The 14,279-nt window shown below is 40.9% G+C and overlaps 1 protein-coding gene across 1 annotated transcript in view; it reads right to left on the bottom strand.

Moving 5' to 3' along the window:
• Positions 1–260: 260 nt before the first annotated feature.
• FBLN1 (fibulin 1) overlaps positions 261–14,279 on the bottom strand; it is an 87,917-nt gene continuing 73,898 nt past the window's right edge. Inside the window, exon 17 of the mRNA XM_040439134.1 lies at positions 261–3,397. Coding sequence (XP_040295068.1) covers positions 3,258–3,397 — 140 coding nt within the window. The 3' untranslated portion in view covers positions 261–3,257. The remainder of the gene's footprint in view (positions 3,398–14,279) is intronic.

Genomic DNA, 14,279 nt, shown 5'->3' on the forward strand with positions numbered 1-14,279 from the left:
TAGGATTCCGGCAGCGCTCCAGGAAGCGAGCGCGTCGTGGGCTCCCCGTTGCAGCGTATGAGCTTAGCGTATACTGCTTTATTGTTGAGTTCAATGTATAAACAGTATGCACTAAGCTTCCCAGCTGTCTTGGGTGTATTTTTACTTTAGCTATTTCGGTTAGATATTCACTTTATGCATTCTTAGCACCCTGTCGTATGCAACATAAACTGGGTACATCTGTATGCTGTAAGCAAGGTAAAAAACAAAACAAAGCAATGTCTACTTTAATACAGCTATTTATTATATCATTAACACAAACCACAACCTCGTACTCATTATAATATCATACAACCCTCAAATGAATTGTTACATAAAAACTAAAACTGAATAATACCAGATAGTTGTGCATATCTGTGGTTAAGAACAGGTTATACATGACGCAGATGAATCCAGTATTTCGTACCAACCAGCAAGCATTTCATGAAATAACATCTGCAGCTACGAGTATGAATCACGACTAAGTATATTTACATTATTAATTAGCAAAAATCAACTTTCGTTTTATCAAAATAATGAGATTTTAAAAATCCATCCAGTCTAATATCGATAAAGCTTAAAGGGGTTGTGTCCGAGTTTTTATAGAATAGATGTATCATACTGGGATACTGTTAAAAAATTGAAAACAATTCTCTTGCCTTCCAGCACCCCTCCGATCCAGCGCCAGCACTCCATCTTCCATCCTGGGCTGCAGCAGTGACATATTGATGATGTTCCATATACTGCAGCCAATCAAAGGCCTCAGCAGTGCATGGCATGAGACTGCTGAGGCCAGTGATTGGTGGTATACAGGACATATCCCCTGCATCCACAATACATCACTGCTGCAGCCTAGCGCATGGGACCAAGTGGTGCCGCTAGATTGAAGAAGGCCCTGGATGGTAAGGTAAGGGTTTTCATTGTTTTAACAACATCCTTGCAAGCTACATCTATAATATAACTACTCATACTGTGTAATTAAGGGGGCTGTTTCATCTCAGACTTTGATGGCACATCGCTAGGATATGGCATCAAAGTCTGAGATAAGACACCCCCATTAACAGTTATGCAGCTTACTAATATATTTTGTGATCTATTGACAGCATTTCCAGTCACTGGAAGCAAGCAGACATCTTCAAAACTGTACGGAACTGCTGCATAACTTTTCATCATTTGAGGAGCAAGATTTATTAAGAAAAAAATAGATAACCCCTTTTAAAATACTGGCAACTACAGTGGCAAATGGCATATTACCTGATGATCTAGAAATTGGACGGAGGTAATTTTATATATTTTTCTTCTCTTAGGGACCCTGAACCATAATTACAGAGAACGGTCTGAACCAGATTAGAAAAATAGGATGTTTCTTAACATAAACAGTGCCACGCTTCTGGTACTGCAGCTCATACCCATTAAAGTCAATGAGGCTAGACTGTAATACCTGACACCACTAATGGACAAGGGTGGCACTGTTCCTGGAACAATAGAAACATACATATTTTTAATGTCGGACAGAACAGAAAATCCTTGTAGGAATTCCCTAGAGAACTTTGTGAAGAGTGGGTGCTAAGTGAGTCTACAGAGTCAGAAGGGAGGATGATGTAAGGCCACTGACAATGTCAGATTAGTCATGAGGGATCCTAATTTTTATACAGTTCATGTAATGGTAAAAGAGTCAAAATTGGCCTTCACATGAACCCTCTAAGGACTTCAGAATGGCTCAAAAGAATCAGGAAAAATTTATAAGTGGAAGGGGGTTCAGCCTCTGTGGCTAGAGTATTAATGAGGCCTCTTAGCAAGTGCATAACCCCCCTGTAATGTCCCTTTAATAAAGCTACTAAATTGAAGAGGTCTGTCTGAGTCAGAAATTCTAGGTCCTGGAGCTGAGACCCCCACTGATCACTAGGGGTCAGAAACGCAAATTTGGGCCGTTTTATTTCTGTTCCCGTCTGGTCACTGCTCCTCACAGAGTACAGCTATAGTCTATAGACTTTCTATGAATCCATATACCACTTGCTTGGAGATCTATAGGATAACTCATCAGTATCATATTGATGGAGGTCAAACACCTAGTCCCCCCTTCAATAAGCTGTAAGCAGCACCTGCAGTTCTGGAAGAAACCAAGAATGTCCATTACACATTGTACAGAGCTGTGATGTTCTGGTTCTGTACACTGCTTACTTCCAGAACTGCAGCCTCTGCCAACATCTGATTGGTGAGGCGCCTGGTGTCCGACCCCCACTGATCTGATATTGATGATCAATATCTTAGTCCCAGAAAACCACTTTAATAAGGTGCTTCTGTCCATTAGCGACCTCCCTGACAAAACCTTCCAGACCCACTTATAGTCCATGAGGTCTGGTGCTATTTGTTTCTGTCATTTGACAGAAGCACCTCTTCCAGTATTTTCATTGTTCACCTGCTATAAACGGAGCAGAACAATGAAAATAATTAATGGCAACATGAATGAAGCCTTAGAAAGTTGTAGGCAAAAACTCTATTTTTATTGATCATTTAAACCAGTTTGTGGCATAAATTGTGCCTTACAAAGCCACAATATTTGCACAAACCTTTTTTTTTACTTTACTCACCGTTTTTGAAAAATAGGTGCTGGAGATGTTTTAAGGTCAGAAAATGGCACAAATTTTGTCGCTGTTCTATACCAAGTCATACCAGGAGCAGATTAAATTTTCTGACTATTACATAGTCCATATTGCAAGTCACTTAACTATCTTTTCTACACCTTGGCAAATGTCGGGCCCTTACATTTTTGTTAGCCAGATAGCAAAGTTTTAACAGTGTGTGTGTTTTGTAGAAACTAGCATTGTTGTTACCACTGACAGCCAATCAGATTCTAGCTCTCATTCTTTTGTCATTTTAAATTTATTCTTGGCTTAAGCCAAATCCATGTAATGTAAGGCCCATTCATATACCCACCTCATATAATAGTGCTCTAAATTAATATCTGTTATGAAGCAAAGGTGGTCCAGTCTGCACCAAAAAATTTTTTATAACACCATTATTTCTGATGTCTGAAATAATGGGTCTAATTATTTTGAAGATCAACTTGTAGATGCTGTGAAAACTGGTCTTTGTAAATGGAGGTGTTACTTCAGAAAAGAGAGTGTTCAGAAAAGCCTTTGATGACCATTTGCGACCCCAGTGGGCCATATTTAATGTTACAATGTTAGGCCTCATTAGATACGATTACTGATGGAAATAGAAGATTATGATATCACTTAGAACCAGAACTCTGATACAAATATGTGGACATTGACAATGTTCTTGTGAGATACCACTCCACCCACGGCATAACTCATCTCCAGCTTCAAAATGGTATGCATTGGACCCACAATGGGCTTTATTTGGCGCACAACACCTGAGTAAAAAGAAAGAAGAGGTAGTAAGTAAAGATGCTCTGTTCCTGGAAAATACTAATCCTTAAAACATGTGAGGAACATTTGCTTGTTTTCAATAGAGACACAACTAACAGTAGCAACCAGCATTATCCTGAGTAAGTAGGTTAAGCTCCAAGATGTGTTATTCCCTGGCTGATACATTCTTTTTAGGAATTTCCCATAATCCTTTCTTTCTGGAAGGTAATATTGTCCATATTGTCTGATTTACTGGCTAGATAAATTTTTACATCACATTATACACTGCTCATATGCAGGAGTTACGACCACCCTGCAATCCAGCAGCGGTGGCCGTGCTTGCACACTATAGGAAAAAGCGTCGGCCTCTCTGGTGGCTGAGACCATGGGAGTGTGCATAGTCCAACACTTTTTCTATAGTGAGCAAGCACAGCCACCACTGCTGGATTGCAGGGTTTTCGTAACCATGGAAACAAGCAGTGTATAATGCGTTGGAAAAATAAATCCAGCCAGCAAAAGAGGCAATAAGGACAATCACAATACATTAGTAAGTGCCTTGTATTAACTTTCTCTACATTAAAAATTCCATTTGCTGAAGTGAGACAACCCCTTTAAAGGGATTCTCATCAGAAACAACCCCTTTAAAATCAAAGCTGCCACAGAAAATGGGTGACTTTGTCAGTTGAAGGCATGGCCAGCCAGGAGAAATGTAGCATAACATGGTGGACTGCTTCAGTCCTCGAGGGTGGGCTTTGGCCCATAGCACATTATTTGCTAAATTACATCATAATACTGTATATTTTTTTAGTGGTTAGAGCTGCAATTCCCTGCATGGACTACACTGGCGAGCAAAAGGGTAACAATGTTTTGAACTTTCAACTTTCAGGCTCCATATCTCACCATCTAATGCAGCTTCGAATGTGAGACTACAACCATTTTATAGACAATCATCTTGGCTATCTCATACATATCTTATACATAAATTGGACTTGTAACTATTTAGCATGCAATGACGTCCATGCAAGCACCTTGCGATGCGCATTACATAAGTCTGGAATGGTGGCCCAAAAAAGTTGAAGAAGCCTCAACTTCAATATCGTCATAAGAAGTGTTGGCTCGAGTGGACAGTAGAAGATTTGATACAGATGATTTGGAGACGAAAGTCAATAGACTGGGCTCAAAGGTGTTGGATTCTTGACCAGGATCAATGGTGGTCTCAATGCTGAGATATATCTGAGTATGCTGCAAGACGAGTTACTTCGTAGAATCAAATACTATGGGTATGAAAAGAACGACATAGTGTTCCAGCAGGACAACGACCCAAAGCATACATTGAGATTTATACATTATTCGGAGATCAAGGAATCATCGATCTCTGATGCATGAACTTATTGTTTAATGTGTCATGTGGAGATGTCTTGCCTACTTACTTCGCTGACACATTGAAACAAATCCGCTCTGTTGTAACGTCAATCCTGTGCGGTTTGGGGCGGCGTTATGGCCATTGCGGCCGCTGGACTGACAGCTGATTTGCCTAGGTCTTTACTCCGAGGTGGGGGCTGTTTTGTATGCGGTTGCTATGACAGCATGACTCGCCGAGCGCCTCCCATCCCGGCCGGGTCATCTGATCGGGAAACTATCACGTGCTGTTGTCACGTGACCCGATCAGCTGATGAGATGACGTCAATGGGCGGAGAATGGGCGGAACTGGACGGCTTTTTAAACGAGCCGCGAACTCACCCTCGTTGCAGCTGCCATACGCGGAATGCCGAGGCGTGACACCCGCACCCCTCTGTGAACAGTTGGTGTATCACGACTGTACAGATAAGTACCTTGCTGACTGTATGTGCTCAAATCTTATCGCTGTACAAGCGCTTTCTGGCACATAGCATTGAACGGCTTTTTGAATATCATCTGGTGGGTGATAATACACCAGCAAAGCTGATTCAATGTTTGAGAAACAGCTTCTTTAGTTGCTCTGAGTGCAATTCAGGTCATTTGTATTGTCTTATACCTGGATTTTATTTAAACTGGTGGTCTATCTGTTATACCATGCTTTATGATTGACTTTTGAACAGATAGTCACTTTATTATTTTTGCTGATTGATGAATCAAACTAGCGACCCTCAAACAGGTGGTCACGTGTTAGTTTGAATGCTTTTTAACCAAAATGACTCTAGACCCAGTTACTTGATAACTTTTGAATCTATGACCGTGAATACAGGTGGTCATAGGGGGGTTCTCTGAGTCCTTTCTGGTGAAATGACAATATTTCTGTGTACCATTAGTGTGGCTATTGCTCTGGATACTTGAGAGCTACCTTTTGCAGAAATTGAAATATTGGACTGAACTTGTGACACTTACAATTCAGTCAAATTCTGTGACCAATACATTTAAAGGTTGTAGTCCCCTGAAGATTTGCTAACCTTCAAGGAAACGCGTCGGGACGTTCTTTATTAACTTGGGACCCACCATTGATCCCTGAGCACTGTACCTATTGAGTTTATCCATCGCAAATTATATAGGTTGTGTCATATATATATATATGGGACGTTCTTTATCAACTTGGGACCCACTACTGATCCCTGAGCACTGTACCTATATAGCTCATTCATCGCAATTTATATAGGTTGTCTCATATACATATATATAATTTTTGTTTGTCAGTCTTCTATATACTGCCCCCCTTTTTCTGATCTGGTATGTTATTCTCTAGAAATAGGGACCACATTCTATCTTTCGGACAAAGCTGGGCAGTCCAGGTCTAGGTAGGGCTAACTAGGGCTAGTGATAGATTTATAGTGTGTTGAGGAGTTAGGATAAGGGACACCTAGGGCTGTGACTCAGCAGTGTGTCCCTCTTACTACGCATCCTCTCTTCTCAACCTATCATTATATCTGTCCCTTCCTCCTTTTTTGGTCCATTTTTTCTCTCTCTATATTGGCATGCCAACGGAGAGTAATATGCAATATCCCAATTGCACTCAGTCTAGATTTTTTCTATACATCAAGGGCCTATTATTTTAACTTTTAAATAATTAAATGTTAAGTATTAATAAAGCTACCCATTTTGTGAATATTCTTTTGGACTTTAGGGTTTAGCCCACTTTAATAGTATCGGTCTGACCAAAACCCTTATCTTGGTTGTGTCAATTGATTACATTGAGATTGGCAAAGAAATGGTTCAATGACAGTGAAGTAGAGGTGCTGGATTGGCCCCCACAGTCCCCAGACCTCAACCCAATGGAACACTTTTGGGTAGAGTTGAAGAAAAAGCTGTATTTATACCCAAGTGAGTCGACCAGTTAGCACCAACATTGGGAACGTGCAGAAGAGACCTAGGAGCAGATTTCGGTCGACACATGCTTGAATTTGATTGAGAGCATGCCCAGAAGGATTTAAGAAGTGTTGAAAGCCAAAGGTGGATTTACAAAATACTAACAAAATAATAAAATTTACAATTTTAGGAGCAAAACAGTAATAATGCAGTTACATGACAAGAATCTGCATAACTAATCATATGCTAAATAGTTGCAAGTCCATTTTTTCTTTAGATAGCCTAAATGATTGTCTATAAAATGATGGCAGTCTCATGTTTGAAGGTGTAGTGGATGGTGAGATATGGAGCCTGAAAATCAAAAGTTCAAAAGATTGTTACCCTTTTGCTCTTCAGCGTAAATTTGACATATTAAATGCTTGCCACTCACAGCCCCAACTAGTTGGTGCTTATGAGCTTGCTTCATACTATTTCATTGTTGAGTTCAATGAATTAAAGGGAACCTCTCACTTGCTTTGGGTTTGCTAAACCTATAACAGCTGTGGGTTAGTTTTCTGACAATGCCCCTGTAAAACAGGGCCATTATGAGATTACCTACAAAAAAGATGTTAGAGTTTACTGTAGATGAGTTGGGGACTCATCTCCAGCAACAACGGGCACATGTGCATTGCGCATATGAATCTGAGGACAGTACACTGCGCATGCACAGTGAAGCAAAGTGTACTGTCAAGGCTTTCATATGCGCAGTGCAGTTTCCTCATTAGAAAGGTAAGCCCCTGTTACATGAGAGCATGCCGGTGGTTTAGCAGCCCCAAAGAAGTGACTGGGTCTGTTTAGTATCATCAGTAAACTTCCCTGGTGGTTTCTGCTGTTAGCCAGAATTAAATATTTTTAATATCTGGGGGAGATTTTTTAAGAACCCTGCTCCAAAATAGTGGCATCATAAAAGTTGCACCCTGTTTTGCGCATAAAATGTGAGACTTTACACCCTTATATGTCACACTTGGCACTTTGGTAAAAAGTGGTTGGGAGGGGGCAGGCCTATGTAGGCAGACAAATGTAAGATTACTTTTGCCATTTATTTGGCACAAGTAACACTCGAAATGTATGCTAGGCGTCTGCCTCTTGATCATTTTGGCACATCTTAATCCACAGCTAAGTAGATCAAAACTACTGTTAGTAATGCCAGTCCTGACAAATTCCCACCAAGTCTATGAAGGAGATTTTGAGCTCTTTATGCAGAGCTCTAATTGCTATAAAGATATATATTGTGAAATTAATCTAAATGGCATTTTCGATTCTCTTAGATTAAAATAACAAAATGGTGTTCAAAGGTGGACATTGACTTGAAGAATGGTGGATTTCATGAGGAATAGACCTGCGGAGAAGAGATGGGTCATCGACGGAGAGTCCATTAATCTGTGCTTATTTACATGCTGCTAATAATGGTTGGGTATTTTTCTTGTATATATGACACAATTTATAGAAAACCTCAGTGAATTTTGAGCTTGAGGCCAAAACCCATGCAGACATCACTAAGTTCATCGGCAACACATTGTACATACAGAAGTTAGAGCTGAAAATGGAGTGAGGTTTGGGCTCAGTACAAACATTATGATCACAATGAGGAGTAGTACTAACCTCAGAGGCGTATACGTATCTTTGGGGTTTGGCGTGTGTAAAATGGCTTCAGAATTTGCCTGCTTTGGCCCCTGGGCAAACCCAAAGTTCTTTAAACTGACAAAAACGCAGCTATCTGGAATCACTCAGACTTAAATAGGTTTAACAATGTCTGGCATTAATGCTTCTGGGATCAAACATCTGGCTCGGCTTCCATCGAAGGCTCAGCTCTGTGGCCAGAGACTCCTCTGCAGCCTTCCAGGGACTGCGTGATAAATGTGTCAGCGGCTATTGACTTTACAGGTCTCTGATGGGTCTGAATTAAAAGGGGAGCCCCCATATACAATTAGATGCAACACTGTTAGGGCCTGTTAGTTTCACAAAAGACATTTGGTATGTTGTAGAGTTCCCTTGTTCAACCATTTCCTCTTAGATCACCTTACTAGAACTTATGTCAAAACCTTGGCTTCATAAGGGGATATTCAGGTTAGCAGGCAAAGAAAATCGTATCTTTTATTACAATCTACAACCTTTCATCTACCATTTTGCTGTTTATTGTTACCTTCAAATCCAACATTTTATATAAATGGTATTTGGTAATGCCAGTCGCTACACCTACTGCCTTTGAAAAGACTAGCAAGATGGGACTTTTGCGAAGGTGCTACTATGAGACATCAAAGAAATTCTCATTAATCCCAAATTGAATCTTAAGCATTATTATCTGGAATCATGAGAACATTTCTGGGTGCTCATTTAGACCCTGGAAACGTGGCAAATGATTTTGGGAAATGCAGCAAAAAACTTATTTCTGCTCCATCCATATGGAAAACCATATGGTAATGCTCTGGTGGCCATGCTTGCACACTATAAGAAAAAGCGCTGACCTATGTGCGCTCTTATGGTCCCAGTCACAAGAGAGGACGGTGCTTTTTTCTATAGTGTGCCAACACGGCCACCGTTGATGGATTGCAGGCTGGTTGTAACCATGGAAACAAGCAGTTTCTAATGTGATGGAAAAAATGAATGATAATATGGATAATCATACAATACATTAGTAAGTGCCTTGTATTAACTTTCTCTACATGATAAATTTAATTTCCTGTAGTTAGACAATCCCTTTAGTTTTTGGGCCTGTTTGAAAGTTTGTATGAATTTTGGGGTCTGTATTAATTCTGTGTTCTGGTCTGGGAGTCTGTATTAATTTTGGAGTCTCATCTGGAGTCTATATTAACCGCTTCACGTCCGCCCATAGGATATAAACGTCCTATGGGTGGACGTCTATTTCTGAAAGCACGTTTTAAAACGTCCTTTCAGAAATAGCAGCTGCACGCTAATCGTGCAGCTGCTGATCGGGTTGCCCGCTGTCAGTGACAGCAGGGCAACCCTAAGACAAGACAGGGACAGTGCCCAGGTGTCCCTGCCTTCTAGATCGCTGCAGACACAGCGCTCACCGAGCGCTGTGTCTGCAGAGAAGGAAGCGCTGTGCGCTTCCTGTTCCGGCCCGGCGGTCATGTGACCGCCGTGACCGGAGTGTGCAGGAGCTGTGTGAGGTCTCTCAGAGACCTCGATCAGCCCTGCTCTGAGGCTGTACAGCGCTGGATTGCTGCTGTACAGCCTCTCTAGGGGTGCATTTGTCCTGTAACTGGGGCTACTATGTCAGACCCAGTTACAGGAGAAATCAACAGTGAAAAAAAAAAAAAAAAAGTGAAGCAAATGTCCCCCAGAGGTCTTGTATGACCTTATGGGGGACGAAAAGTGTAAAATAAAAAAAATAAAAATAAAAGGTTGAAAATAAAAATAAATAAAAAAGTTTCACATGTAAAAAAAAAAAAGTCCCCAAGTAAGGAATGGAAAAAAAAAGTTAAAAATAGAAAAAATAAAAAAAGTATACATATTAGGTATTGCCGCGTCCGTAAAAACCAGCTCTATAAAAATATCATATGACCTAACCCCTCGGGTGAACACCGTAAAAAAAAAAAAAAAAAAAAGGGTCAAAACAAGCAATTTTTGTCACCTTGCATCACAAAAGGTGCAACACCAAGTGATCAAAAACGCGTATGTCCCACAAAATAGTACCAATAAAACCGTCACCTCATCCCGCAAAAAATGAGCCCCTACATAAGAAAATCTCTCAAAAAAAAAAAAAACTATAGCTCTTAGAACATGGAGACACTAAAACATCATTTTTTTGTTTCAAAAATGCTATTATTGTGTAAAACTTTAATAAATGAGAAAAAGTATACATATTAGGTATCGCCACGTCCGTAACGATCTGCTCTATAAAAATGTCACTTGACTGAACCCCTCAGGTGAACGCTGTAAAAATAAATAAATAGAAACTGTGCTAAAACAACCAATTTTTTGGTCACCTTGCCCCATAAAGTGCTATAATGAATGATCAAAAAATCATATGTACCCAAAAATAGTACTAATAAAACTGGCACCTTATCCCCTAGTTTCCAAAATGGGGTCACTTCTTGGGAGTTTCTACTGTAAGGGTGCATCAGGGGGGCTTCAAATGGAACATGGCATCTAAAAACCATGTGGAGTTCCTTTTCTTCTGCGCCCTGCTGTGTGCCCATACAGCAGTTTATGACCACATGTGGGGTGTTTCTGTAAACCGCAGAATCTGGGTAATAAATATTGAGTTTTGTTTGGCTGTTAACCATCGATGTGTTAAAGAAACAAATTGATTAAAATGGAAAATCTGCCAAAAAAGTGAAATTTAAAAATTTGATCTCCATTTTCCTTTAATTCTTGTGGAACGCCTAAAGGGTTAACAAAGTTTGTAAAATCGGTTTTGAATACCTTGAGGGGTGTAGTTTCTACAATGGGGTCATTTATGGGGGTATCCACTATGTGGGCCCCACAAAGTGACTTCAGACCTGAACTGGTCCTTATAAAGTGGGTTTTGGCAATTTTCTTATAAATTTGAAGAATTGCTTCTAAACTTCTAAGCCTTCTAACGTCCTAAAAAAATAAAATGACATTTCCAAAATGATGCCAACATAAAGTAGACATATGGGAATGTTAAATAATAAATATTTTATGAGGTATCACTTTCTGTTTTAAAAGCAGAGAAATTAAAATTTTGAAAATTGCGAATTTTTCAAATTTTTGGGTAAATTTGGGATTTTTTCATAAATAAAGGTGAAATATTTTGACTCAAATTTATGATTATCATGAAGTACAATGTGTCACGAGAAAACAATCTCTGAATGACTTGGATAAATAAAGGCGTTCCAAAGTTATTACCACATAAAGTGAGATATGTCAGTTTTGCAAAATTTGGCCTGGTCAGGAAGGGGGCAAATGGCTCAGATGGGAAGTGGTTAAGAAGTGGTTGTCCATGTGAAATTTACATTTGAAAACTTATTAGAATACTACAAAAAAGTAGTGATACTTCTCTTATCCCACTGTTCTCCCCACTAGGGGAGCTCTTGGCGGTACTCCCAGGCATAGCCGAATGAGGTCGGGCGGTGAATGGTGCAGACTGTCAACTGGAATTTTTTTTTGTGTGCAACCCATATATCCAGCTGAGTTTTAGACCCGCGTACCTATATATCTGATTTTCATTATTCACATTAATCATAGGATATCCGCTTTAACCAGCACACACATTGTAATAGGGTTCCGAAGGTGCACTCGGTCCCCCATTACCCGCAGACCTGTTGCTTAGCTTTGGGAATGAGGATCTGTGTTTGACCTCATTCCCAGGGCGGCTTTACTGCTAGGTGGCTCCCTGCTCCTAAGTCTGCCTTGAGCGCCGAGCTGATCACTCGGTGCTCAACTGGTTGGTCTGTCGGTCATGTGACGCTGGCCACGTCACATGACCCTCACTCCCCACTATAAATACAGGCAGCCTGCTAGCCACAGGTTGCCTGTTAATTTCTAGGTTCCTGGCTATTTGTTGGACTACTGAATACTCACCTGATTCCGTTCCCTGACGATCCTTTGCCTGCTCCTCCTGTACTGCGCATCCGTCCTGGTATTGTGACCTCGGCTCCCACCTGACTACTCTCTTAGGACTCCTCTTGTACTTCTCTACTCTCCTGGTATTTGACCCCGGCTTCTCCTGACCATTCTTTGCTTAACCCTTTGTACTGCGTAGCTCTCTTGGTTCTGACCCGGTCCGTTCATGTTCCGTATTTTGTCTTGTCTGTCTTCCCTGCACGTATCCTAAGTTAGGGACTGTCGTCCAGTTGTCCCCTGTCATCAGGACTCGTGAGGCAAGTAGGCAGGGCCAGGGGTGAGGGTGGAGCGCAGTGGTCACTATCCTTCCCCCTGTGTGTGTGTGTGGACGTGACCGTTACACACATCATGACATCATTGGTGCACTGTAAATGTATAGCTGACACCTGGCCGCAATAACGGGGATCTGATTAAGGTCATTTAGCCCCTCAGATGCCACAGTCACTAACAGGTCAACAGAGGGAGGGGCCCTCCAGTCAGAGCCCCTGTAGAGAAATCACGGGGCTCCATTTGGTTGTGATGACAGCCTGGCCCCTTGTGAACATTCCCAGGACTGCCATAGTAAACTGCTTGTTAAAGGGGTTTTTCAAGACTTAAATACTGTATCTGATCGGTGGTGGTTCGACACCTGGGAACCCACCTATCAGCTGTAGTGATGACATGTTCATCAGTCACATGGCATAGGCGCAGCTCTGCCCCACAGAAGTGAATGGGGCTGAGCTGCGATACCAATCACAACCACTATACAATGTACGGCGCTGTGCTTGGTGAGCATGGAGAAGGCTCTGGCGCTCACAGGAGCGCCGGTGCCTTCCCAACCAACTGATGGTGGGGGTCCCGGGTGATAAACCCCCACCTATCAGGTACTGATGACCTATCCAGAGGATAGGTTATCAATATTTAAATCTCTGAAAACCCTTTTAAGCCATGCCTGTGGTAGAGCTTGACAGGCAGCTGGTAAAAATCCCATAACTTCCAATAGTATTCTATTGCAGTCTATGGTACATGCGATCAGAGGATCATATAGGGAAGTCCCCAAAGGGCATATCTCCCAACCATCCCAGATCCAGTGGGACAGTCACAGGTTTTGGCAGCTGTCCCATGGTCCAGGATGCCAGAGATATGGCCTGATTTCAACTGTGTCTGCATCCTTAGGATAAAGATACAGTTGATCACAGTGGTGTCTCCCTGCTTCACCATTAACTGGCCTGCACTATCCCCAGCAGCAGGCGTGATGTGGTGGCATAATCATGCCTACTGGGCTGTGTAGGACTAGCGCACTGTGTGGAGGTACTAAGGGGCAATAACTACTGGGTGGGATTAGGCATGTAAAAATTGGGCAGGGTTAGAGACATAGAATAGTGTAAAAAAAAAATCTGCAACAAGCTATTGTCCCTCCTTGGGTTTTTCAGGACTATGCATAAGGGGACTATACTTTACTATTTAAAAAAAAAGTTAAAATTTAAAAAAAATATCACCCCATTCCCAATTTTACATATAAAAATAAACATACTTGGTATGGTCTGAAAATGTCAGAATATAAAAAAAATAATAATTAAATTAAATAAAAAGTGATAAAGAAGTTGTATGTATTACACCTCACCCTACAAAAAAACTAAATACAACTTGTCCCATGAAAAACATGTCCCTTGAAAGGCAAGGAAGAAAAGGCAAAAAAAAAAATAGTCTCTGTCCTGAAAGGGTTAAGGGAGCTAATAGTTGTAATATCTTACAGCACTGAATTTTTTTACACTGTTTGGTCCTTTGGATAATTTTGGGCTTTTCATGGACATTGAAATTATGATGTTTAGTATTTTTGCTGCACAATTAAAATGTTTAACAGTAAAGTCACAGACACAGTATAAAGTATTTTTTTTTTTTTTTTTTGCCAAAACAAAATCTATGAAAATTTTGTATAGCTGTACTCGTACTGACCCAAAGAATGCTTTTCTAATGTAACTTTTTGCCACATACTGGACAGTGTAAAAACAAAACCCTAAAAACCAAAATTGCGGTTTT

The sequence above is a fragment of the Bufo bufo genome, chromosome 1 (assembly GCF_905171765.1).
Source record: "Bufo bufo chromosome 1, aBufBuf1.1, whole genome shotgun sequence".
Lineage (NCBI taxonomy): Eukaryota > Metazoa > Chordata > Amphibia > Anura > Bufonidae > Bufo > Bufo bufo.